Below are 25,391 nucleotides of genomic sequence, written 5' to 3'. Positions count from 1 at the left end.
TCTGGGTCATGTGGCCAGCATGACTAAGCCGCTTCTGGTGAACCAGAGCAGCGCACGGAAATGCCGTTTACCTTCCCGCCGGAGCAGTACCTATTTATCTACTTGCACTTTTGGGCGTGCTTTGAACTGCTGGGTTGGCAGGAGCTGGGACCGAGCAATGGGAGCTCACCCCATCGCAGGGATTTGAACCACTGACCTTCTGATTGGCAAGCCTTAGGCTCTGTGGTTTTATTTCTGTGGTCTTATCTTGACTTAATACAGCCATTTTTCTCTTCCCTTTACATAACCCAGGAATTTTTTTTACAGCTAACACTGTAATCCTAATGTTTGCCTACTCAGAATGCCTACTGAATGCAATGGGGCTTACTCACAGGTATATGCAGCTAGGATTGCAGCCCAGGTTTCCATTCAAACTATGATGAATGGCTTCCAAACAAGCCAAACTATGAAGCCAGAGCCTAAAACTTGCTTTATATTCTTGCTTGTTTGAAGTAAGGAATAATGAGCTTCCAAATTAACTAATGACTTCTTAGCTCATCCGTGCAGTTGGTCGTAGGTATATGTGTGCACACATGGCTCACAACACAATGAAAGAACTCACTAAGTATCTCCTATGCCCTTTCCTATACACAGTGGTCTATGTAAATGCTCTAGGCCAGGGGTTGAGACACTCTGACCCGCATACCAAAGGGATCTCACCTCCCCATCTGGCCAGCAGCCCTCGCCACAGCCAAAATTGGACTTAATAAAACTCACCTAGTACAGCTGATCAGAGGCTTTTTTCTAAACTAAACACTGCATGGGCAGCCATTTCAGGGGAAGGGTCACAGATGAGGTGGTGGTGGATGAAAAGGTTAACCTTCTTTCACCCTGTACTGTGACTTCCATCTCCGAAAAATAGGCACCCGTTAAGTTTGTATTGGCTGCAATAAGAACACCTTTTCCTAGCCTAATTGTAGCAGAAAAGGGAGATTAATATGCAATACAGGATGTGTGCGTGCATGCATGCAATGTGTGTTTGCATGTGTAACACAATGTAGGGGTGACCCCACCCATGTTAATTTAGACCATGCCACCACTGGCTTATGGTCCCCAGAAAGTTGGTCATTGAGGAATGCAGCCCTTAGGCTGAAAAAGGCTCCCCACCCCTCCAACAGGCAAAAAGAATTTTTAATTTTAAAGTGTTCAGAGAAGTATCATGGCATCACTCATGGCCACAATTGTTTTCCAAAACCACCATACATGCAGTGAAAACATATACCAACATTAAGTTACATTACTGTGCCCAGTGAAAAGCAAAAGGTGTGCGTGCACAACATTAAGAGACATATTTAGAAAGCCCAATATGATTTATATTTCCTAGAACACAAATGGGAATATACACAGTTATATACCTCCAAACGTACGACCCCAAGGAGCTGCATTTTCAGTGGAACCATGTCCTAAAAAGAAGTTATTACATTGGACATTTTGAAGATGTTCATAAGGTACATAATCAGAAGAATGGTTAAATATTAACAGATCTGCTGAAAACTCAAATACTTATGAAAAGGTAAGTATAAAACAAGCTGGCAGTGGTTCAATGCACAAATTTTCAAATGACAAAATGTAATAAATTATACTGATGATAGAACTTTCTGGATTTGCATACTAAGTATCTTAAAACATAAACACCTTAGGAATTACCGTATTTTTCGCTCCATAGGGCGCACCGGACCATAGGGCGCACCTCATTTTTAGAGGAAACAAGAAAAAAAAAATGGTTTTCCTCCTCTAAAAGCCCTGTTTTTTTTTTTTGAAGATCAGCTAAAAGTTTTGCAGCTTTTTTTTGCAAAGGGAAAAGCCCTGTTTTTTTTGAGGATCAGCTAAAAGTTTTGCAGCTTTTTTGCAAAGGGGGAAAAGCAAAAAGGAAAAGCCCAATTTTTTATGGGGTTCAACTCACATTTCTGCAGCATCTGAAGGAAAGGGAGCCATTTCTACAGTTTCCAGACAGATAATCTAATCAGCCAGACACATGTTGCTGGGGAAACAAGCAACCTCCCTCTGCAGCACATTCAACAATAGAGGGTGGGGCTGAAAGGGAGCCAGGACTCTTATTTCTCTCCCGATCTCTTGCTGATCAGCTGCTGAGCGGGGTCCTTTCAACACCCCTTTTTCTCTTTGTAAAATAAAAAGCACTATCTGCTTTTGGCCCCTGGGCAATTCGGCTCCAGGGACCACCATTCCCTCCATAAGAAGCACAGATATTTTCCCTTAATTTTTAGGAGGAAAAAAGTGTGTCTTATGGAGCAAAAAATACAGTAAATTCACACTAGTTGCAATAAACACAAGTAATCATCCATAAACTGCCATAATGGGGGAAGGAGGGAATCCTTAAGAATTACTCAGCATTCTCGACAAAAGGTATAAATATCTGACTATCCATTCAAGGGGAAAAATCCTAGATGAATGGACTTTTTAGGACCAACAAAAAAATCAAAGCAATGTGCAGACTACTTCACAAAGCCCGTTCGTTCTCCAGGGGCAATCTAACTCAGTATGCGGCACACTTCTATACACATTTCCTTAGAAGTGTTCAGTGACGTTTCGGACTGTAGCTCATGTCCACAAACTATCTCTACATTGTTAACAAGTGCCAATTCGTGTAACATTGTGCAAATAGCGGCTGGTACTAATTAAATAACAATAATTCACTTCTTACAGAACAGAGTCTGATCTTTTTAAGAAGCAAACAATTTCTTCAAAACTTAAGTTTCATCCCTCTAGGTCAGGCACAGGCAAACTCTGGCCCTCCAGGTGTTTGGGACTACAATTCCCATCATCCCTAGCTAACAGGCCCAGTGGTCAGGGATGATGGGAATTGTAGTCCCAAACATCTGGAGGGCCAGAGTTTGCCTATGCCTGGTCTAGATGATAGGACTGATTGTAGGTAGCTGGCTACAGTGATCCGGATTAATCAGACAGTAGGTTTTAATTACTATTTTTCTTCTTAATAGGTAAAGGTAAAGGGACCCGACCATTAGGTCCAGTCACGGACGACTCTGGGGTTGCAGCGCTCATCTCGCTTTACTGGCCGAGGGAGCCAGCGTACAGCTTCCGGGTCATGTGCCCAGCATGACTAAGCCACTTCTGGCAAACCAGAGCAGCGCACAGAAACGCCATTTACCTTCCTGTCAGAGCAGTACCTATTTATCTACTTGCACTTTGTGCTTTCAAACTGCTAGGTTGGCAGGAACAGGGACCGAACAACAGGAGCTCACCCCGTTGCGGGGATTCGAACCGTTGACCTTCTGATCGGCAAGCCCTAGGCTCTGTCGTTTAACCAACAGCGCCACCCGTGTCCCTTCTTCTTAACAGAAGCATTTAAAGTAATATAGGTAGCAGACTTGCTACTGTAGAAGAGGAATTTATTTTCCCTTTCTCACAGCAGGAAAATTGCCTCTAATATACCTTATTTCTTGCTGCAAATACGTTTCCTCTCTTTAAAAATTCTTTTCTTCACTACCATTTTATTCAATTGCAAATTTATGCAGACAAGTTAAAAAGGATCAACAACTTATATTTAGCCCAATTCACTCTACAGCCCAGCTGTAGGGCTTTCAAACCCCTCAGGTGAACTTAATTTCAACAATACCATAATTAAAGTGATAACTGATCTCATACAAGACTTCATTGTCAACCCAATTTAACAGGCTTCAACTGTTAGGAACACTTGACTACAAAGTTTTTGGTACCAGCTTTTTTCTAGACAGAACATTCCTTTTTAAAGTCCTTATCACATACCTGGGGGGGTTGCATTCTGATTGAAATTGTATGAGGTTTCATTTGCTCCTGTAGACAAGCTGCCCTACAATAAAATAATAATTTTATTAATTGTATCTTGCCCATTTGACTGGGTTGCGTGAAGAGTTAAGACCATGCTGGAACTACTATACCAACCATTCCCCCCGCCCCAAGTATAGTCTACTAGAGCCTTGCTTTTAACCACTCAACTGGTAACCAGAAGATTTCACAGTCACATTTTAAATTATTTTGGCAGAAGAATGGAGTGTCCAAGCCTTACTCAAGCAACCCACAATGTGTCTGTGCTTGGCATGGAGAAGGACACTTTCCCTACTCCCTTGCTTAATATAGCAGCCAAGGAAAACTTCTGTAGAAAGGGATGGAGCATTTGATGCCTCCAGCAGTCTATTGTGTTTTTATATTTTAATATTTCTTTAATCAATTGATATCCCACTCTTCCTTCTAATGGAGCCCGAAGTGGTAAGACTCCTCATATGCATCCAGGAGGCAAACCTTCTGCATGAATTGCAGAAAAACAAGGCATGCTAGTAAAGATGGGGCAAAGCCATCTGTGCATTTGACACCAACCTAAGCATCTATGCTAGAAGCATGCAATGCACAGCAGCCCCCTGCACATCCAGCCCAAGTACAAGCAGACTGACTTGCAGCAGAGACACAAATCACATCATTTCTCCACTGCACATGTAGAAAAATGAAGTCTCTTCCTGCATGCTCAGCATATAAACATAGGAGAGCTGCTCACATGGATAGTATAGTACTGGATCAACTAATCCATGAAAAAATATCCCCTTCTATTCCATGAACGTTCAAGCCACCATCCACATAACAGATGCTTGGGGCAGGGGGGGAGAGAAGAGGAAGAAAATAAATCAAGGTGACAGTGAAGTTCAGAGACAAAATAACAAGGCAATAGCTCAGTCCTGTGCATGCTTGCTTGCTTGTAACCAAGTCAAAATCAAATAAAAGTGTCGCATTCTTAAGTTAACTTCGTATAGAAGTGCAACCTAAAGCTGCATCCAAAGAGCAGCTTCCAACAGTGATCATTGCTCAAAACAGCAAAGTGAAAGTACCTCAGCATTAGGCTTTGTCTACACATGTGTAGCATGAAGTAGGACTTAAGTACAAAAGTAGAATAGCCTGTGCCACTTCACAGCAAACCCTTTCCTGCTAATAAGAAGGAAGTTGACTAGGCCAGAATATCTCTCCTTAATGTACACTACAGTTTACTTCCAGGGGAGATCGGTTCATATTCTCAACATGAAAAACTATTCATAGCTTCACTGTACAGTGGCATTTCACTCTACAACCTATTTTGTTGCATGGATAGACCATGCCTTACAACACAATGCCATTCTATACCTAAATCAGACCTCCCTATATTTATTTAATAGGTCTCACTCCAAGGTAAGCATGCACTGGGTTGCATGACTAGCATAGGCAAGGTTTTAACACAATTAATCATTTGGATTGCAAGCACCCACACCAATATTAGTGGCCTATCTGGACTTCAAACCACTAGAATAGCAGCTACTGTAATCCCCCAACAGGAGATAAAATTTAAGCACCAGGATTCAGCGCAGCAAAATTCTGACTACCTTCTTTCTAAACCACTTTTAAGTTGTAACAACTTCCTAAAAACCATTTTGAAGTGTGTTGTTGTTGTTTGCAAACCGCTTTACAGACAAGCAGTATGTAAATGTTATCAAAACAAAACCAATAAATAAAAACACAGCACTCTCTAGTGGGTCTTAAAAAGTCCCGGAGCTCAATTAATAGAGTTGCCATGCCTCCAGAATTTCCCAGAAATAGCCGGCAATCGGCTGTTGAAAACAGTGTCTGGGCGGAATTCACTGAAACGTCTGGGAAAATACGGATGTATGGAAACCAATGTCGACAGTGTCATTTTTGGCAATTTTTCTTTAAAATATCTAAAAAACTTCAAAAAGTAAAATAAAAAGCTCAAAAACTTTTCCGTCTGGATTTTCACTTTTTGAAATATGCCAACCCAATGCAATCTCCCCTCCCATTTTTTCACCAACCCACTGACACGCAAAGAGACACATTTACAGGAATACAACGCAATGGGTTATGTTGGCCAGAGAGGAGGAGGAACCTCTTCACTCACCCTAATTTGTGGATTCCCAGGGCCACCCACCAGCTTTTCGAAGCTGGGTTTGAAGTGCGGCAAAGCACTCCTGCCACCTCCGCCACCACTAGTGCTGCTCCTGTTGTCATCTGTGATCTCCTCGTCCCAATCTTCCTCCTCCATAGTGGCACCCTCAGATGTAACCTACTCCGAATAGGCCCTGTGATTTGGGAGAAGGGGGAAAAACAAACCAAGAACAAGTGAAACGAGAGCAGCGGAAAAGGCTCTTGAGCCCCAACGCCACGTTCACATCACCTCAAACTGAACTACTGGCTGCAGTCTCCCCCCGCCCCCGCCCCACACCATGGGCATAGCCAAGGGGGGCAGGGAGGGGCAGGTGCTCCCTCGGAATACTTAACCAATTACATCGGTCCTGCCCCCCCCCCGCCCCTGCTAACAAAGTTCTGCCCGCCCAAACAAAAATATTGGCTACGCCCATACCAACCCCGTTCAAAGCCTGCCCACCACCACCCCGTTCTTCTCCCCACACCTGTCCCAGACCAACGCCCCTTTTCTCTCCTTCTCACTCCGGCTTCAAGCAGCCCGCCACGAGGCGGGGCCCAGGCGACGGACCTGTTCCCGCCCAAAGCGCGGCTCACCGACTACCGCTACCCGTCTTCTCCCCGTCGGAAGGGGACAAGGGAGGCCAGACCGTTAACCCCGCCCATCGAACGCAGGCCGCGCGACGGCTCTTTTAACGCCTCCCCTGACGCGAACGGAACGCCTCGTCACCTACCAACCAGGCAGCACGTGCCGCAGCTGCCGCCGCGGCTCTCGCTACTACTACTGCTTCTTGCCCTCCTCAGCCCCTCCCCCCTCCGTACGCGCGCGCGCACTCGCCCTCGCCGCCGCTCCAGCCCCTGCCGGGGCTCTGGTCACGTGCCGCTTTCGCCTTCGCTGCCTTCCTCGCCTCCCCACCCCACCCCACCAATTGCAGGGCCGCTGGGGCTCAGGAGAGCTGCTCAAGGCGCGGGAGGGGAGGTTAGGGCAGTAGCGTAAAAAAGAAAAAAAGGAGCTCCCAGCCTGCGCTTCTCACGTAGCGTACCTCACCCCGTTCGTTCTTTTTTTTTTCCCCCCCTGCGAGAGTTGCGGTTTGTCGCCGCCGTCGCGCGCATTCAGGAAAAAAAGAGAGGAAGACTTTGCCCTCAGGGCGCTTCCTAGCAAACTTTGTGATAGTTTTTTTTGTTTGTTTGTTTGCTTGCTTGCTTGCCTAGGAATGCAATCGACGCAAAGCGTTCTCAAGACGATCAAACGCGTGTGCTTTATTTGGAAATCAAGCCCCGTCGAGTTAAGCAGGGCTTGGTGCATCCGCTCTTACATAAGTGTCCAGAGCGCCTTTGTCCTTTGCCAGCTTTCCTGCTACTGCTGGTGGTTTTGGTTTCGTTTCTTTTATTCCTGGAAAAACGAAAGTCTCGCTGTGTCTGAAGTTTCGTTACTTCTGCCTCCCCACAAAACAGTTCCACTGCCTTCTAGTTCATGCTATTAAAAATTGGGAGTTCGTTCCGCCCCCTTGCAGGAAGGGTGTGCGTGGCCGTCTGGGGCAGCAGGAGGGGACATCTTGGTGCTAGTTAATTATTTCTAGGACTGAAAAGCGGCAAAATGTCTGGGAAAACCCGGATATATGGCAACCAGGGCTATTTTCAAAGGAAAATGCTTCAAACATGCTTTAAAAGCTGGGAAATTTTTGGGAGGGGGGGTTGGGTTTGGAGGGAGATGTTCACCAAAAAAAACCGCAAGAAGAAAAAAGTTCAGGACAGCCCGCACTAGTTCCTGGCGCACCTTGCAATTTCAATTTGAGGTGAGGCTGAAAGGTAACTGGGCATGACCTGCATGTGCATTTGCCCAGACGGATGGCATGTGCGCAAGGGCGGCTGCTGCGCTGCCACCTGCTGAGAAGTGAAGTGGGAGCTATGGTGTGCTATGGGAGACAAGCTGGGCTCAGCTACATCCGGTATGAAAGGCACATTTGTTATAGGAATTATAAGGTCATATATATATATGTATATATATTGTATATATGTTTTATATATGTTCTCTGCAAGGAGGAAGGAAATGGGAAAAGCTTACACCTCCCTGTGAATACAGTCTGGCAAGCATCTGTTAAGCTGAGTGCACTATCAATATGCAAAGATTCAGGAACTAAGTATTTACCATCACAAAGGAATCGCAAGGATGCCCAGAAAAGGCAGTCAGATAAGGCATTATCAGGTATCCTGGCAGACAGCAGAGAAGCAACACACTCATTTCTGTTGGGGACCACCTCTTTCTGTGATGTATGTATGATGTTTTGGGGGATGGCGCTGTGGTCTAAACCACTGAGCCTAGGGCTTTCTGATGGGAAGGTCAGCGGTTCGAATCCCCGTGATGGGGTGAGCTCCCGTTGCTCGGTCCCAGCTCCTGCCATCGTAGCAGTTCGAAAGCATATCAAAGTGCAAGTAGATAAATAGGTACTGCTCTGGCGGGAAGGTAAATGGCTTTTCCGTGCGCTGCTCTGGTTTCACCAGAAGCGACTTAGTCATGCTGGCCACATGATCCGAAAGCTGTACGTGACGTCGGATCCCTCGGCCAATAAAGCGAGCGCTGCAACCCCAGAGATGTTCACGACTGGACTTAACTGTCAGGGGACCCTTTACCCTTCACCTTGAGCTACAGGGTAGGCAATTTCAAAAGTCTATATGAGTGGGGGACCCTGTTGCAACAGTTTAATAAAGATAATGCTTACTAGCTGCTTTGCATCTCAATATTCTCTGGCTGGCCTCTCATAAGGACTCTATACGGGCTCTTGGATACCCATAAGGGATAGTTTTTTCTTACAACACACTAAAACCACAGTTTAAAGCAGAGGTAGAGCAGACGTGAAAAGAGTGAAAATATAAAAGGACCAATGTGCAAGATCTGATCTGTAACATGTAAGGCTCATGAGTGTGCTTGTACACCACTGCTCCTTGCTCTTCGCTGCAGATGTGTAAAGTCACTATGCCAATAAACACAACTTCTGGTGGAGGGAACAAGATAAGACTTGCTACTAGGTGCAAAAATGAGATGTTCCTTTGTCCTAGCAACCCTCAGCACAACCTGAAATAGTTTGGGAGCTGGGCCTAAGGCTTCCAGACACCTGCCTGCACTCCATTAATAATACAAACTATAAATGTTAGAATTCTGACATCATGCCCAGGTTTCCATCTCCCTCCCTCTTTTTATTTACCTATAATGTAGGTAGATAGGAGGTCTGGAGCATTCAGAAGCTTGCTCACTATTTTGTGATACTTTGATTGAACCAAATGAAGGTATTGCTTTACAATGGTTTTTTAATTATTCCTACTGGACTAGACAGAGGACAAGATGGTTGGACAGTGTTCTCGAAGCTACCAACATGAGTCTGACAAAACTGCAGGAGGCCTGGCATGCTCTGGTCCAAGGGGTCATGAAGAGTCGGACATGACTAAACAACAACAACAACAACAGGACTAGCACGGCTCCTTTTGATTCTTCTCCATCCCCCTTGCTAAGGAATTTTTACCTGTCTATCACAAAAGCCAGATGCACTGCAGGACCATATTTTGACACTAACAAAGGCGCTGGCCACTTTTGTTGGCAGACTGAGACTTGGAACTGCAACTGCTTTGCTAAGGAAGATGAGTAAGTTATATTTTGGGAAGGTTTGTCTTCTATAAGTTCTAAGCAACCTTGTTCCCCAGAACTCAGTTTGAAGACGTTTATACAGTATAAACTTCTGTGAACCATCCTGAAATCTTGTGATGAAGAGTGGCATGTAAAATAATTAATTAATTAAAATTATTATTAATAGTACTAATAAATTTAATTAATAAATAATAAAGGGGGAAAGTATACCTAGAGCATTTATTATTAGGATTGCCACCTTCAGGTAGAGCATTTAACAGATTGGATACAGAAATTCAAACAACTTCGTATAAAAAGTTCTGCTGGTTAAGCATTTATTTTGCTTTTATTACATGTTCAAAGGCATATGAATAATTCCAGGAAAATGTGACAATCCCCTCTATGCCTATTGAGATGGCAGCTTTTCAAGCTGGACTCCCAGGAAGCATTTTCTAGTTTAGTTCTACGGCAGGAAAAGCTTCACCTCACAGGCTGTCACTGAAAGGGTGAGAATCCTGCCAATAAAAAGGTTGGTAAGCCTAGGGGTAAAATGGGTGGGGTGCCTGTGGTTATAGCCTCAATCAACCTTTGTCAAACATGTGAGAGTTCATATATTGAGGGAAGATAATGTGTCATGATAATGTCCCTGGACAGACGTTGCAAAAGATTGTGGAAAATAATTTTGCAGCGTTAAGAGTCTTTTACTGTAACACATGACATATTTAAGAATTGCTGACATGGATGTTAACTTCCTCCTAATCACAAAAAACATGTTCAGAACTATAGTTAGTATTGCAGACTCTAGCAAGTGGAGCCCTAGTGCCCAGAACAGTGGTTCCCAAACTGGTCCGTGAACCATGGTTTGTGAGCTTCAATCAGGTGATCTGTAAATAACATTTACAATTTTGAATTATATGGAATTCAAGGTATAATACAATAAAATGCAATTAAAAAAATAAAAGAAGCAATTAAAATCATAATGCATCTAGCACAGGCATAAGCAAACTCCGGCCCTCCAGATGTTTTGAGACTACAATTCCCATCATCCCTGACCACTGGTCCTGTTAGCTAGGGAAGATGAGAATTGTAGTTCCAAAACATCTGGAGGGCCGGAGTTCGCCTATGCCTGATCTAGCACATTGAATTACAATTGCTACAACAGGAGAAAAACCATTTGGTTGTCTGCCAAGTGTCCCAGATCAGTGGTTATCAAACTCCACCACCCCCCACACACACTTGAAAATTGTTGAAAGTTTTGGCAGACTATATAATGATATTTTCCTGTTGTAATGTGTTGTGCTTGATGCTGTATGATTTTTATTCATATTTTTACACACAATTTTGTGTTTTAAGCTACTAATGAATATGCAGTCTTAATCACCACCATCCTGATTATAATTGGTTTCAGCCAGACAGCAGAAGTTGATGACTGCCATAGAATTCAAAGCACAATTTTACAAAGCAGTTTAGGCAGCTCAAATTAAATATAAGACCTGTTGAATGACCCAAGGTAAACTATTCAGTTCTGATATCTGACACATCTGTTCTTTATAAAATGCTTAAAGTCTCCGGCTTTTCAGGAGTGGCTGTATATATGCGTGGTGTGGTTCTCTTCAGCAGTTCAATACCCATCAAAGCTTTTACTGCTTTGTCTCTGGCCATCTGCTGCTTTTACTCTCTTATGGTTCTGACTGGCTCCTTTTGCCAGCTGATTGGCAGGAAACAATTCAACAGGTCAAGGCAGCAGCACTGTGATGAGAAAGCATGCACAGTTGAATTTCTGCCAGTCATGCAAAACGTAAAGCTGGAGATGATGATGATGATGATATACACATAAATACCCACTGCTTATATGCCAAAATGGCTTCTAGGCAGTTTACAACAATAAAATCAGATACTCAGGTGGGGATGTTATTATTTATTGCATTTTTATACCAACTTTCTGCCAAGGCAATTTACAATTTTGCTGTACTAAAACAAAACAAGTATAAATATAGCCTGGGGCGGAGGGTACAACAGCTCAACTAAAGCAGCAGACCCTGATAATGTCTTTACCTTTCTGCCTCACTCTTTTCTACTTACATTGGAAGCATATTTGTATGTGGAACCCAGCAAAACAAACAAACAAACAAAAAAACACACATGACTTTCCCGCAGCTAAAAGCGCTCTTCACCAATAAGGATTGTGCTTCACTTGAGAAAATCATTGGTTGCATAACCATGGCAATTCTCAACAAGAAGCAAAAGCAATGTGCAAGTTTGATTTTTCAGCTCTTAAATCTGAAGTATATACTAGAGTGTGTACTTTTAGTATATTCAAGTGTCAGCTCAGCTGAATGGTGGTGGTTAGTATATATAAAAAGTGTATGAGTTTTTGTGCTGCATAATTTATTGATTTATTAAATTTGTATACTGCCCTTTATCTACAGAACTCAGAGTAGATAAAAACAAGAATTAAAACAACAACCACCAATAACCTCCTCTCCTGCATCCCACATTTAAAATTGGTATCGGATGGTAATCAGCCAAAGGCCTAACTGAAGAAGAATGCTTTCATCTGGCATCTAAAGGTATATAATGAAGGTGTCACCCAAACTTTCCTGGGGAGTGCTTTCCACAAGTGGGGTGCCACAAGGCCTGGTCTCATGTTGCCACCTTCCAGAACTCTTGTGGAGGCATATGAAGAAGGGCCTCAGAATATGATTGCAGGGTCTGGGTTGGTTCATCTGGAGAGATGCAGTCCTGAGCCATTCAAGGCTTTATAGGTCAAAACCTGCACTTTGAATTGAACTCAGAAGCTAATTGCCAGCCAGTCAATTATAAAATGCACATTGCTGTTACAAATGAATCAAACATGGCCAGGAAATAAAATTAATTCAACTGAAAACAATAAAACAGCAAAGAAGACATTGTAGTGGTGGCTTAGTTCACCAGAGTAGCTGCCTGGGGCCATGCGTGGGCTCCTGGAGAGGAACCTTCAGCTGATTGTTTTTCTTCTCCCTGGTTTTTTTTAAAAATAAATATTGGCTTAGCTCAGTGTGGTTGCAGGTACAAAAAGGTCCAGGGAGAAACAAAGCAGCCGTGAGTTCCTTCCTGGGAGCTCACATGTTCATATAGTTCCAGTAAGTCAAAGTTTGATTTTCCTTGCTGTACAAAACAGGCCAGTATAGTTCTTCCTTTCCAGTGTTGGTTGCTGCCTGCAGAGATGTGCAAAAATGGCACCTCGTAAGGGCAAGGAAAAGAAGGAAGAACAGGTTATGAATCTGGGACCACAGGTGGCTGAAGGAGAGAATGTGTTTGGAGTCTGTCATCTTTGCTTCCTTCAATGACACTTTTGCCCATGTAACTGACCTGTCTGGCAAGGAAACAATCTGCCGAGTAACTGGTGGCATGAAAGTGAAGGCTGACAGGGATGAGTCGTCTCCTTATGCTTCTACGTTGGCTGCCCAGGATGTACCTGTAGCTCAGAGATGCAAGGAGCTGGGAATCACTGCCCTTCGCATCAAGTTGCGGGCTACAGGTGGTTTATTGTGGCTATAAGCCCATATAAACATAACATAAAAACATAAAAAACACAGGAATACACAGAACCCACTGTAACAGAAGAACGTACCACGGCCATCAAAAGTAAAGCTACACCCAGGGGTATTAAGACTGCAATCGAAAGGGGAAATGACAAAAACCTTTAGTAGTCATGTAGTTGGCCATTTCGCCTTTTTTGGGACAAAACAGAGTTTAAAAACCTTGCTACCTGCAAGGATCATTGTCTTGCAAGATTAGGGCAAGGTGAGACTGCTGGAGCGCATTGAGGATGTCACCCCATCCCTTCAGACAGCACTCACAGAAAGGGTGGTCGCCGTCTGTAAACAGCTGTTATTTTTCATCATTAAAGCTTTCCACAAAAATAAAAAAACCACAGTCCAGCCAGTACATATAAAAAAGGATTAAAATACAGAAACCCCAAAGCCAGAAGTAACATAGAAAGCTAGGACACTTAATTCTGTAATTTAGAAACTTAACAGGAATCCCTCCGGACAGCAATAATGTGATAAAATGGGGAAAGCTTTGCAGAACAACTAATAAAACACTGAAGAAGTGTGCATGCACACAAAAGCTCATACTAATAACAAACTTAGTTGGTCTCCATGGTGCTACTGGAAGGATTTTTTTTAAAATTTTGTTTCAACTAATAAAACAGACTGATGTGCTGACAATTATAAATCCACCACTAATGCACTATTAATGTATCAATGACATGTTGCAGAATACACCAGCCAAAGCAAAATAAACAGTCTGCAGGGATCCTGTGTAGAAATCCAGGAAGATTTTATTGCAGTTACTTGCAAAGAGCATATTTACCCTGTTGTAAGAATTTATGGGAATTATCCCGGCAAAGGGTCCGATTCCGGGTTGTTATGTACTGAGTTGAATAGGATCCAAAATGCAGCAGTCTGATTGGTCCTAGAACAATAGGATTCAGATTGCAGCAGTCTGACTGGTCCCAGAACAATAGGATTGAGATTGCAGCAGTCTGATTGGTCCGCAGGAGCCACCCAATCCAGCTCCAGGTGGAAGTGAATCTGCACTCCGATTGGCATACAGGAGTATCCCGGAATTAGCCAATCACATGGGGCCCATTGTGTAAATAGTGTATATAAAGCAAACGTTTTGGGGAAACTGCATTCCTCACTACTATGAGCTGAATAAAGAGCATGAAATTCACACTTGACTCCGAGTATATTTCACGGGTGGAATCCTGAACTCCAGCAGGACATTGTTTGAAACCCCTGCTGGCATACAAATAACAGAGACCAGACCAGAGTTCTAACGAAAAGCAAGGCGGCTAATTAAGCCTGATCAGTTTATTTTTAAAGTATAGAACTGTTGGCGACAGGGTTCTTGCTCACATGACAGACAATGGAGAAGAACCCAGAACAAAAGAGCAGGCGAACTTTTATACACATTTGACACAGTACAGAACAAAAGAGAAAATAGCATTACATGGGTGAGGTAAGAGATTTGACCAGGTGTCTGAAGGGAGGGGTTCCTGATGGAGAGTCACATTTAGATACAAAAGGTGTTTTCCAGGTGGCCGTTGTCCTTGTGGGTGTCCATTAACGATGATGTCCCTTCCCCTTGTCTACAGGGAATTGTGGAACTGCCAGGAGCCGCCAGACAGGATTTTATTTTGTGTGCGCATTTGCCCTACAGCAGGGGTCCCCAAACTAAGGCCCAGGGGCCAGATGCGGCTCAATCGCTTTCTAAATGTGGCCTCCGGACAGTCTGGGAATCAGCGTGTTTTTACATGAGTAGAATGTGTCCTTTTATTTAAAATGCATCTCTGGGTTATTTGTTGGGCCTGCCTGGTGTTTTTACATGAGTAGAATGTATGCTTTTATTTAAAATGCATCTCTGGGTTATTTGTGGAGCATAGGAATTTGTTCTTATTTATTTTTTTCAAAATATAGTCCAGCCCCCACAAGGTCTGAGGGACAGTGGACCGGCCCCCTGCTGAAAAAGTTTGCTGACCCCTGTCTTACAGTTTTATTTGCTTAATAAAGATCCCTTCTCCTGACTTGGGTAGGTTTGTGTGTTCTTATGCAAGCACATTGGAGGACCAGTGGGCAAGGATACAAAGAGTCACAAAAAGTTTAACACACAGGGAGGGCTGTGGGGGTGCAGACACAGTCGTGTTTTTCAGGAACGAGTGCATTTCTTCCATTAATAAGCGCCCCACCACCACCACAACAACAACCCACATACTCCTAAAAAAGTAAAAGCAAAGCAGAAGTCTGCTTGTGTGGGGAAAAGGTGGGTTTTTTTTAAAAAAAAATGGAACGCTTCACAAATTTGCGTGTCATCCTTGCGCAGGGGCCATGCTAATATTCTCTGTATCGTTCCAATTTTAGTATATGTGCTGCCGAAGCAAGCACAAAAGGTGAGGTTTTAAAGTTCTTTTAATTTGTGAATGCTTCCTGTGCTAGAAGGTGTGTGTGTGGGGGAGCTTTAATATTATTGTTCCATATTGCAAATTGGGGGTGTGGCTGAGATATATCCCTTCCCCTTATGGGGTATCCAAGAGCCCATACTGTATAGAGTCCTTAAGTAGGTTCTCTATCAGTAGGAGAAAATAACAAAGGCCAACCAGAGAATATTGAGAAGCAAAGCAGCTAGTAAACATAATCTTTATTAAACCGTTGCAACAGGGTCCCCTGCTCACCCCACATTGGGGGGGAGTAGAGGAACCTACAACAATGGTGTGCAAACTCTTATATAAACATTTGAAAATTCCCTCCCTTGTAGCTCAAGACCACCCCAAAAAACATCATACATACACCACTGAGGTCTACAGCAGAAAACCTGTCTGCCAGGATACCTGATAATGGTCACGGATTGCTTTTACCTGGGCATCCTAGCCATTCCTTTGAGATGGTAAATACCTAATCCCTTACACATATTGATAGTGTGCTCAGTTTAACAGATACTTGCCAGACTGTATTTACAGGGAGGTGTAAGCCCCTACAATCCAAAGACAATGTCCGACCTGTATAGGCGAAATACCGGTCTCCAGTACAACCCTGCACATTTCCCACGTTATCAGGATTTCTTTCAGAGTTGTAGATGCATTTGGGAGCCTTGTGGCACCTGACAGATTTGCTTGCTCAAGCTTTCGAGGATCGCAGGCCACTTCCGTGGTGATGTCCCAACGTGTGTGTGTGTTTCCGCAAATGCGCATTGCGTGTGTGTGTGCCAAACTTGGGTCTTTGATCCGGGTGAAATAAAGCCTAGCTTCGCCCCCGTCTCCTGAAATCACCGCGCAGGCGGTACATACAGTGAAACCAGAGAACACGTCAGAAGAGATTCTGTTCCAAAACAACTCCAGATGACAAATCTGGCAAGTCACTTTTGTGAGGAAAGGTCTGGGAAATGCTAATCACAGTATCTGCCACCTGCCTCTCAAAATGAACGGGTTGCACACGCTTTGCACCTTATACAGGCGCGCCGCCCTGCGCTTCCACCCCTCTTAGCGGTGGGAAATAGACCTTAAACTCGGACAGGGGAGCTGGCATGTGTCACTCTTGAGATTTTATATCTCTGCAGCTGGCTGGCTTAGCTCTATGGGCGCAGAGTGGGAGCCGCTCTATGTCGACATCTCTATGGTGGATCCCATGCTTCGGATCCCGTTCGTTTGAATGGCGGAAGTGCCGATGGAGGACTGAGGGAGTCCGATCTATCGGTGCTGAGAGCAGCAAAAGTTCTTCCTGTTTACAGCTTTCGACTGGAAATGACTCAAGCGAGGCAGCCTCATACCGGTGAATGGTGGCAGACCGAGATCAGGCGGAGCGGAGCCCAGGTAGAGAATCTGCATTGTATTTCATTTAAACTTATGTTAAATATATATATAATAATAACAACAACAACTCATACACACACACACACCGAACACCAGCCTTTAGACTGCAGTCCCTGTGCATCCTTACCTAGGAGCAAGGTCCGCGGAACTCAGCGAGACTTGCTACAGAGTAAGAGCGCGAAGGGGTCAGTTGCTCGTGCCTGCCCTAATATAGCAGACCATTTGCAAATAGATGTGTTATCAGTTGTCAAAAGAAGGCGACGGCGCTATTTAGCTAGAGAAAACAATAGTCCGCCTCTTTCTTGCTCTATCCTCAGATTTCAAGTTAAAAGGGACCTGCGGGATTTTGGTAGCGCAACAGAGTTTTATAAAAATCGCTCCTTTATTTGGATGGGTGAAGGAAAAGAATCCAAGTTTGAAATCTCAAGTTCGTAGGATCTGTTTGTGGTAAATCCTCCACAATAGCGACAACGCCAGCCTGTTCGTGCTGATGAGCTTTAAAGATTTATCAAGGGAACTGAAAACTCTGCCTATGGTGTAGCCAGAAGTTTAGAATCTTTTAAATCCCACAAATTTCGGGAGAATGTTAAATATATCCCACACTGCCCCATTGATATAAATGGAACTTAAGCATGCTTCATCTTTTGTTTGGATAACCGTCCTTTAACAAGGCTGGTTTGGTTCTTCTCGTTGCCAGTTCCTTAGATGTTTTACCCCACTGCAGGGTCTTTGCACCCAGAAATAAGCTTTGGGCACCCCCAGATCTTCAACTGCTGCCGCTCATCATGTTTTGGGGAACAAAACTCCGTATGAGGGTCTTCATGCCTGAAATGCATTGTAAGGAATAGTTTTAAAAAGCTTTGACACGCATGTGCAGACAGCACATCCCTCTGTCAGTAGCATATGGTTTGAAGGAGCTCAAAACCGGTGGGGGGGGGTTGGCCAAGAGCCCATTTCCTTATTTGTAAGTAGATAGAAAAGGATAGGCAAAAAGGAAGCTTTGGAGCAGATGGTAGAATTCTGAAAGGGGTAGCAGACGTGTATGATTTGTGTGGGCCAGGGTTTATCTTGGGGTGTAAAGGCTTAATTCCTATGAGCTGGCTTGGTGGCACAGGGTAAAAGTGTCCCTCTGCCCTGCCCCCCCCCCCCCAAAGCTGGGAGATCTTTTAGGGACAGTATTCCAGCCAAGGGAATATATGATCTGGGCAGGGGTGAGCATTTGTTTTTGGTCAAAGGCTGCATTATATCAAGACTAATTTGGCTACTACAGATTAGAATTTCTGATTCTATGCAGGTTTGCTCAGAATTAAGCCCTATTGTGCTTGATGAGGTTACTCTCAAGTACAGTATACAGAGAATTTTGTTTAAAATACCGGTATATACAAAAAAGCAGAGCAGCTACTGTTCTGTAATGTAAATCAAGTAAAAATAATTCCATGTTGTCTTTAGTGTGTTGCACATACAAATTATTCATTTATGAAAATAATTATGAATCACCTTTCACTCCAGAAGAGGGCACCAAGGTAATTTAAAATTTACAGAAGCCTACCAATTTGTTTTCAGACACCTATTGGTTTGGGGAAATTTTTCTCCCAAAGCCATACAACTACGGAAAGAGTGTTTTAAAAATCTTTTAATCAAATAAAATACTGTTATTTTCAGTTGTTCTGAAGCTATATAGAAAGACAGCAAAAGCACTGTTAAGTATAAAATTACAGGGGAAACAGACAGGCAAGACTTTGATGGGGTGGGAAGCATGGGGCAACTTTAGATGGCATAAGGGTTTCCTGCCTGTGATTTAGGGTGTTCCAAAACTTACTTTGAAGAGCAGATATTTGCAAACGTGTTTATTCAGATTGCTTACACACATCCGGTGTTGAACCAAGCAGCAATTTCCTCCTTATTTGAAACAACTGAGATTTTGAGATTTTTCCAACTCAGATGTTGACCTCAGTTTTATGGCTTATGTCAGTTAAACTTTCAGATACTATTGTGAAGATTATGTGCTAGCATACTTAACATAGTAGTTGACAGAGGATTAGAATGTATTCAAAGTGAACATTATTAAATACAAATCAGGAAGGGGTGTAATCAAAAACAGACCTACAGGATATTGCTAGCAAGCTTTAAACTTGCAACTCCAAAATAACTCCAAGCCTCCTCTCAATGAAATTTCCCAGAAAAAAACTACTACTATACATTTTTATAGCTTTATACAATCAGCTCAAGATCATGTAGCTTCCTAACTTCTGAGACCGGTAAACATCAGCATCAGTATTTGCATTGTTATCTTTTAACTTCCCATGACTCTGATTTTTCTACTCATTGAATCAGCTTGTTTCTGGGGGAGAGGTTTCTTATCAGTTAAAAACACGCTGGACCTTCTCTGGAACATGGATTTCTATTTCCAGTCTTCCACTTCTCCTGTAAAAACAATACACTTAACATCTAACCTCTCCTGATAGTATGTTAAATTTTCACACTGTTTTTCAGACATTAGGACTCATTTGTCCCACTTGAACATTTTATTACTTAGGCTATGATCCTGTGCACTCTTACCTGGGTGCCAGTGATCTCCGTGTGACCTCCTGTGGTTTAATTTTAAAAATAAACCAGTGTATTTTAAAGCCCTGCCAATGGGGAATAATCATATAAATTGTTCATTTAAAGCAGGCATGGGAAATCTCAGGCCTTCTAGTTGTTGCTGGACTTCCAGTTTACAGCAGCCCCAGGCAACCTCGCCAGTGGTCGGGATAATGGGTTTTGTAATCCAACTCCTTCTGGTGGACCACAGTTTCTCCACCCCAGATTTAAAGCATTTAGCCAAAGAACTTTCAAAACTTACATCTTAGATGCTTATTGAAAGGTTATCTATGCTACAGTTAGGCAATTTTAGACTCTGAGCTTAATAAACTTAAGGGAGGTCCTGTCTTCCTGAAGAAATAATATTTTGAGGAAATGTAGTGATGATCACTTGCAGTAGCTTACTTATTTCACTTTCTTTAAGGTTAGAATAATTGACTGCATTTGGTAGAAGATCGTTCTCCAGATATGGAAGAAGATGCTAGTCCTCTTCTGGTCCCTGTTGGAGGTGATGAAAATGACATTGGAGCCCTCAATATTCAGTTTAACCCAGAAGACTTTAAGTACAAAAGGTGAGATGAAATAAATACTTAAGATCTCTTTTACTGCTGTTCATTAGTATTTTTGGTCTGGTTTCATATTTCCTTCATGTTGATGCTACTTCCTGCAATTTATCCTCCAGCTCAGTAACCTCTTAACTTGAATGTTACTTGTAGAATGGCTATAACAGTGGTGTTGCATCAGGATAACTGCTGGATTAAGATAAAATGTATTATGATTTGAACTGAATAGGTGCCTTGCTGTCCTCTGTAATGGAGAGTTCCTGAGTTTCCCACATGCCGTAGCAGTAGCACTGATTGGGAAAAAGTCGAAAAGGCATGTTTGAGTATTTACCTGAAGACACAAATGCTAAACTTGTCCATGGGGGGGGGGCAAGCTCCATCTCCCATTGTCCTGTTACCTATATGTTCCCTGACTGCTCAGTCAGCCAGGAGTACTTTGAGCAGTACAAGTCTGCAGGGTTTGGTTTTTTTCCTCTCATTCACCCAGTGTATCTGGAGAAGTGTGCGTGCACACGAAAGCTCATACCAAGAACAAACTTAGTTGGTTTCTAAGGTGCTGCTGGAAGGAATTTTTTTCTTCTTCACCTGAACATGAGTAAAACCCTTTGTGTGATCAATGATCCTGATAAAGCAGGTTCCCCTGATCTACTCACATTCAAGCAAACTCCCCCACAGACTTTTATTGCTCAACACAGACACGGTCAGGGGATGGGGCTTGCATGCATATCCTCACCCCCCCCCCCTACACAGATTCAGGCAAACACACCTAAAGCTTAGGAGCATTGAACATGCCTTTATGTTAAGTAGTGTTATAAAAATTAGTTTCAACCCCAGAAGGGAGTCCACGAACCCGGGGAAGAGCCTTAGTAGGGCTCCCCTCCTCTCAAGAGCACTTATGAATAAAATAGAGACGATACAGAATCTCCCAAAGCAAGGCGGTAGCCCTTTATTAGAACTGCTGCAGCAGGGTGTTTTTGCAAGCAAAAGACCATGAACAAAGGCACGCAAGCTCCTATATAGACTTTTGAAATTCCCCCCCCCAGCTCAAGACCACCCCTCCATACATTAGAATTACATCACAAATTGGGAGGGTCTGGTAGCATCTTGGACCCTGCCACAATGTCTCCTCTCGCCCTCCACCAAAAACCCATCATGTGAAACAAAATATATTTACATTTCCCTATATCCCAGCCAAGTTAATCACACCTTTTGGTCTGACACTCAGATATCAGGATGCCAGAGATTATCACTCAGGCAGAGGTCTGCTGAGAAGCTGGAGGGGCAACCCCCCCCTTTGTTCCTGAGACAAAGAAAGACTTGGTCAGTTGGGAGTCAAAATGGGCTGAGGCCTGTCTGTGCTGTTTTTCAGACATGTGGCCTTATTTGTTTTGGTACATTAATAACAATTATTATATATAAATAAAATACCTTAAAATTCTTACAACAGTAGCATTGTGTCCTGTTCCAATCACAGCTTGCAGATGCAATTTGCAAAGGGTCAAGCTCCACAAAGGAGACTTTGCAATCAGCTGTGATTGGGGGAGGCTTGATGCAAAGAGAAGGCAGTGCTCCTGCACCTTTAATCGTTGTGTAGAAGAGGGAATTTAGGCGGGTGGAGCTTGCCACAAGACCTGATAAATTATGTAAATATGTGTGTGAATCGGCTCTAAAAAGCGGCAGAGGTGGGGAATATAATTTTGTAGTAATAATTAGTTTGCAGTGTGTTTTTGGAAAGTTAGGAAGCTTGTGGCCCAGCAGCTGATACTTTTTGAGAATACTTGTTCTTGTAGCCTTAGATTCTTGTGCGCTTGGGGGATAATTTGCTATACGTTAAAAGAGCATACAGTCGAAGGGGGGGGGAGTAATATAAGTCTGCATGGGAGCCACTTAGTGCTGCATCAGTTTGGGAGGTCTTCAAGGTAATGTTTAATCCATATTGTTCAAATGTTGATACCGTTCCCTTGGTTTCCTTAAGTAGAAGCTGCTCGAGTTCTGGTATATGTAAATTGCTGTTTTGGGGGACAATGTCATTGGTATTTAGTTAGCTGGCGTGACACTGTTGTGGCTAAAAGGAAAAAAGTATGTGCTTTTTGTGGTTCTTTCCTTCCATAATTGATCACCATCTTTGTGGTTATGATGTGGTTCCATGCAACAAATGATACAGAGCAAGTGAGATTGTATCTTTTTCAAATAGGCCAACTGATTTCTAAAGATATGAGTCAACTCTTGTACTCTTTGTGTCTTTTAAAAAACTATTATGATTTTGAATTTGATTTGGAAGCGATGTTGAGGTTTTCGGTCAGTGTTGCTATCTTTTAGGCAGGCTTCAAGCCTAGCCACCTCCCTGACATTTTTCTGTATAGAGGAAATCTTTTCATACAGAGCCTGTGAAAGCTTAGGCCTTAGTAAATTTGTTAGGTGCTACAGAACTTTTATATTTGTATGAAGGGAATATTCAGCCATGTGAACCCCATCTGCCTTCCCTCTAAATAAGCAGGTGGCTGAGAGTCCACCTGGATCCATCATTGCTGCTGGAGGCATAAGTGACCCTGCAGCTAGGAGTGCCTTTTACTAGCTTTAGCTGGTACACCAGCTGTAGACATTCCTGGACATGGATAGTCTGGCTATAATGACTCATGCATTGGATTACTGCAATGTGCTGTATGAGGGGCTTCCCTCAAAACTGCTTTGGAAGTTGCAGCTAGTGCAGAATGTGGCATCTAGATTGCTGAGGAGTAGGAGAGAATTTGCAGAGTAGGAGGGAGTTTCATGATCACACAACATCAATTTTGATGGGACTGCTTTGGCTGCCTGTGTGCTGGAAAGCAAAATCTAAGGTGTTTTTGTTAACCTGAAAGGCTCCCTTCAACTTTAAGCAACTACTCTCCTAAACAGACCTGCTCACAAATTGAGATCTTCAGAAGAGGCCCTCCTGGTGGTACAGCTAAGGTTCATTATGGCATCAGCCTGGGTGCAAGAGCTTTCTTTGTGATGACACCTAAATTGTGTTTCCAGTATCAAAGGCAGTGTACTGGGGGACATGAGCAAGAAAAATGCTATTTTACTCATGTCTGGCTCATAGGCTTTTGATAAGCATCTGGTTGGACATTGTGGGAATCAAATGCTGGACTGTTTTGTTCCATCATCAGCCTCTAATGTTAGTCTTCTGTTGATTATGGCTTTGAAGACTATTACGTTTTTTCTTTCTCTTCCAGGCCATTTCATATAGAACCTACAAATATTGTTACTGTGAATGATGATACGCAGAGAATTACAGATGAAGCTTCAGCAATGAATAAGCGGATTCATTACTACAGCAGGCTCGCGTCGCCCTCAGATAGAGCACTGGTAAGGAAAAGACAAGTTATTAGAAGACTCCCAGGTGTGGGAGCGCCAAACAAACCATGAGGTATAACCAAGGTTTGCTCTTGGCTTACCACTCATGGCTTGTTTGGCCAAGCCCCAAGTTCAGGTTCACATAAAATACTAAGCTGGAGTACTTAGTCTCCAGTAGTGCAGCAAGACGGGGAGAGAAGTGAAGAGGCAGCAGCTTTTGTAACTGTACACCAGCCTCATTTACTCATTCACACTTAACCATGGTTTGGCTTATCACTGGGCTGATTAACACCATCCATTTAAAGCACATGGCGTCCTCCCCCCAAAATAATTATGGGGACTGTAGTTCAAGACTGCTGTGAATGGTAGTTCTGTGAGGGGGTAAACTACAGTTCCCAAGCTGCTTTATGAGAAACCATGTGCCTTAATTGTATAATATGGGAATGAGTCAATTGGTTCGAATCCCCGCGACTGGGTGAGCTCCCGTTGCTCGGTCCCAGCTCCTGCCCACCCAGCAGTTCGAAAGCACATCAAAAGTGCAAGTAGATAAATAGGTACCGATCCGGTGGGAAGGTAAACGGCGTTTCCGTGCGCTGCTCTGGTTCGCCAGAAGCGGCTTAGTCATGCTGGCCACATGACCCGGAAGCTGTACGCCAGCTCCCTCGGCCAGTAACGTGAGATGAGCGCTGCAACCCCAGAGTCGGACATGACTGGACCTAATGATCAGGGGTCCCTTTACCTTTAACCGTATTATGGACACTCACCTAAGAGTAAGTTCCATTTAATTCATTTGGATTTTACTTTTAGGATTGTAAGTGTTCGACAGCAGACATGGGCACTTAACATTTCTCTTTTGTTTATTCCATTACTTTTGCTAGGTTTTTTCCCCTTTCAGTTTTTTAGAGTTCCCTTCCCACACAACATATAAGCTCAAATATTAAATAACATTAGCACTGTTGCATTTAAAGTAAGCTCAATGGGCGGAACTTGTTAATATTGAGATTGGAGTGCTTTCTTGAATTCTTCTGCGAATTCAGGAGTACTGTATTGCAGCACCAGAGACTTACACTGTCACTAAGGCCTTGTGTTCTTGTCTTTTGTTAGGTGGCTCCTGATCACGTACTTCCTGCTCCAGAAGAAATTTACGTGTATAGTCCATTAGGAACTGCTTACAAAATAGATGGCTGTACGGATGGTTACGGCAAAAACTCAAGCATAGTAACGATGTATGTGAAATGCTTTCCAAGCATGGTAGATATGAAGTACATTATTTGTCACAAATTCATAATCTGTAGAAAAAGCTTCCACAATCAATTTTAGTTTTTCGTGTTTTTACGTGTGCATGTTTTCTCCCCTCAGATTTATGATCTGGAATACAATGATGGGTACAACTATATTAAGTATTCCCTGGGGAATAAAACAGGTAAGGCAACTTACGGGTGTGTCAAGGTCAATCTTAATGCAGCAATGTGTGGGTGTAATTTAATTTGTATCAATGTCACAATTTGCTAATGCTTTTTTCCATTCAAAAAAAACAACCAGGCTGGATTTACCTCTGGAATCGTTATTATTTTGTTAATGGGAGTATTGACACTTTACTGTTGCTACAGAGTCTTGAAATCAAGGACCACGATACGTAAGTATGAGTTTCAGTACTATTTATCTGTGTGATTGTGGTGTTCTGCTACAGGGACTTACTTCCACATTGACTTTTCCAGTGTAGGCAGTGGGACATGTTCTATAGCGTGTGCTCAGTTCTCTTGATGCACCAATCCTAGAGCTATTTCACCTAGGTGTGTATACCTGAAAGTGTGCATTAAAGCACCCAATTCCATTGTGGCTGTGTACAGCCGAGGAAGACTGCTCACTGCTTCTAGTGCTCTTTCAATAAGGTAAACATTCCTGATATCCTGGAGTAGCTCTTACACAGGCCTGGCATTGGCACATTACCCTCTTGGGCAGCTGCTGGCTTCTCAGCAGGGCC

At 43.2% G+C, this 25,391-nt stretch overlaps 2 protein-coding genes and 1 non-coding gene across 6 annotated transcripts in view; 1 reads left to right on the top strand and 2 right to left on the bottom strand.

Moving 5' to 3' along the window:
• The window catches only part of DDX4 (DEAD-box helicase 4), a 29,913-nt gene extending 23,804 nt beyond the window's left edge, over positions 1 to 6,109 (bottom strand). Inside the window, exons 1-3 of one of the 2 annotated variants that reach the window (XM_033164081.1) lie at positions 5,930 to 6,109; positions 3,784 to 3,847; positions 1,395 to 1,442 (exon numbers count right to left, since the gene is read on the bottom strand). In XM_033164081.1, coding sequence (XP_033019972.1) covers positions 1,395 to 1,442; positions 3,784 to 3,847; positions 5,930 to 6,073 — 256 coding nt within the window. In that variant the 5' untranslated portion in view covers positions 6,074 to 6,109. The remainder of the gene's footprint in view (positions 1 to 1,394; positions 1,443 to 3,783; positions 3,848 to 5,929) is intronic. The other variant, XM_033164082.1, reaches the window with a different exon arrangement.
• A 9,288-nt stretch (positions 6,110 to 15,397) lies between these two features.
• Positions 15,398 to 15,504, bottom strand: LOC117055369. Its single transcript, XR_004427624.1, has one exon. It is a non-coding gene; the product is annotated as a U6 spliceosomal RNA (small nuclear RNA).
• A 1,196-nt stretch (positions 15,505 to 16,700) lies between these two features.
• SLC38A9 (solute carrier family 38 member 9) overlaps positions 16,701 to 25,391 on the top strand; it is a 38,196-nt gene continuing 29,505 nt past the window's right edge. The window contains exons 1-6 of one of the 3 annotated variants that reach the window (XM_033164177.1): positions 16,701 to 16,925; positions 19,933 to 20,080; positions 23,287 to 23,419; positions 24,512 to 24,633; positions 24,767 to 24,830; positions 24,950 to 25,043. In XM_033164177.1, the coding sequence (XP_033020068.1) occupies positions 19,977 to 20,080; positions 23,287 to 23,419; positions 24,512 to 24,633; positions 24,767 to 24,830; positions 24,950 to 25,043 (517 nt within the window). In that variant the 5' untranslated portion in view covers positions 16,701 to 16,925; positions 19,933 to 19,976. Of the gene's footprint in view, positions 16,926 to 19,932; positions 20,081 to 23,286; positions 23,420 to 24,511; positions 24,659 to 24,766; positions 24,831 to 24,949; positions 25,044 to 25,391 lie in introns of those variants that run through there. The other 2 variants (XM_033164176.1, XM_033164178.1) reach the window with 2 other exon arrangements.

The sequence above is a fragment of the Lacerta agilis genome, chromosome 11 (genome assembly GCF_009819535.1).
Source record: "Lacerta agilis isolate rLacAgi1 chromosome 11, rLacAgi1.pri, whole genome shotgun sequence".
Lineage (NCBI taxonomy): Eukaryota > Metazoa > Chordata > Lepidosauria > Squamata > Lacertidae > Lacerta > Lacerta agilis.
The sequence above is the reverse complement of the archived record's forward strand: the minus strand, read 5'-3'. Positions and strand labels throughout refer to the sequence as shown.